Source organism: Corapipo altera, unplaced genomic scaffold (assembly GCF_003945725.1).
Source record: "Corapipo altera isolate COAL_440 unplaced genomic scaffold, ASM394572v1 57818, whole genome shotgun sequence".
Taxonomy (NCBI): domain Eukaryota; kingdom Metazoa; phylum Chordata; class Aves; order Passeriformes; family Pipridae; genus Corapipo; species Corapipo altera.
In genome coordinates, this window is record NW_020889827.1 from 578 (window position 1) to 1,926 (window position 1,349).

The window sequence follows — 1,349 nt, forward strand, 5'->3', positions numbered from 1 at the left end:
GTGGGGTGCTGGGGGTCTGTGGGGCGCTGTGGGTCTCCCTGGGGGTCTGTGGGTCGCTGTGGGTCCCCGTGGGTGCCTGTGGGGTGCTGTGGGTTGCCCTGGGGGTCCGTGGGGTGCTGTGGGTCGCCCTGGGGGTCTGTGGGGCGCTGTGGGTCTCCCTGGGGCTCTGTGGGTCCCCATGGGCCCCCGTGGGTGCCCGTGGGTCGCTGGGGGTCTCCCTGGGGGTCCGTGGGTCCCCGTGGTTCTCCCTGGGGGTCTGTAGGTCGCTGTGGGTCCCCGTGGGGCTCCGTGGGTTGCTGTGGGTCCCCGTGGGTGTCGGTGGGTCCCTGTGGGTCTCCCTGGGTGCCCATGGGGCGCTGTGGGTCCCCGTGGGGCTCCGTGGGTCCCCGTGGGCCCCCGTGGATGCCCATGGGGCGCTGTGGGTCTCCCTGGGGATCTGTGGAGCTCCGTGGGTCTCCCTGGGGCTCCGTGGGTCGCTGTGGGTCCCCGTGGGTGCCCGTGGGGCGCTGTGGGTCCTCATGGGTGTCCATGGGTCTCCGTGGGTCTCCCTGGGGCTCCGTGGGTCCCTGTGGTTCTCCCTGGGGGTCTGTAGGTCCCCGTGGGTCCCCGTGGGTGTTGGTGGGTCCCCATGGGTCCCCGTGGGGCTCCGTGGGTCGCCGTGGGTCCCCGTGGGTGGCCGTGGGTCCCTGTGGTTCTCCCTGGGTGCCCATGGGGTGCTGTGGGTCCCCGTGGGTGTCGGTGGGTCCCCGTGGGTCCCCGTGGGGCTCCGTGGGTCGCCGTGGGTCCCCCTGGGGCTCCGTGGGGCTCCGTGGGTCCCTGTGGGTGTCCGTGGGTCCCTGTGGTTCTCCCTGGGGCTCCGTGGGTCGCTGTGGGTCTCCCTGGGTGTCCATGGGTCTCCGTGGGTCTCCCTGGGTGTCCATGGGTCTCCGTGGGTCCCCGTGGGGCTCCGTGGGTCGCCGTGGGTCCCCGTGGGCGGCCGTGGGGCGCAGCTCGGCCGTGAGGGCGTCGAAGGCTCGCAGCATGGTGGCGCGGACGCGCTCGGTCAGCGCGGGGACGTCGGCCGTGCCCAGACCCCGCGTGGGCAGCGGCGGCAGCACCTCGATCACGCACCGGCCTGGGGGGGCACGTGGGGCACGGCTGACCCACGGCTGACCCACGGCTGACCCACGGCTGACCCACAACTGACCCACAACTGACCCACAACCCACCTGGGACCCATGGTTGACCCACGGCCCACCTGGGACCACCCACGGCCCATCTGGGACCACCCACGACCCACAACCCACCCGGGACCCCACGGCTGCCCCACAACCCACCCGGGACCCACGGCTGACCCACGGCTGACCCAC

General features: G+C 73.5%; 1 protein-coding gene across 1 annotated transcript; it reads right to left on the minus strand.

Annotated features, from left to right (window-relative positions):
- Positions 1-5: 5 nt before the first annotated feature.
- LOC113942303 (basic salivary proline-rich protein 3-like) lies at positions 6-1,181 on the minus strand (the record flags this gene model as incomplete). Its single annotated transcript, XM_027633439.1, has 1 exon — positions 6-1,181. A coding segment is annotated over one exon (1,176 nt), but the record flags the coding sequence as incomplete, so codon positions are not given.
- Positions 1,182-1,349: the final 168 nt, after the last annotated feature.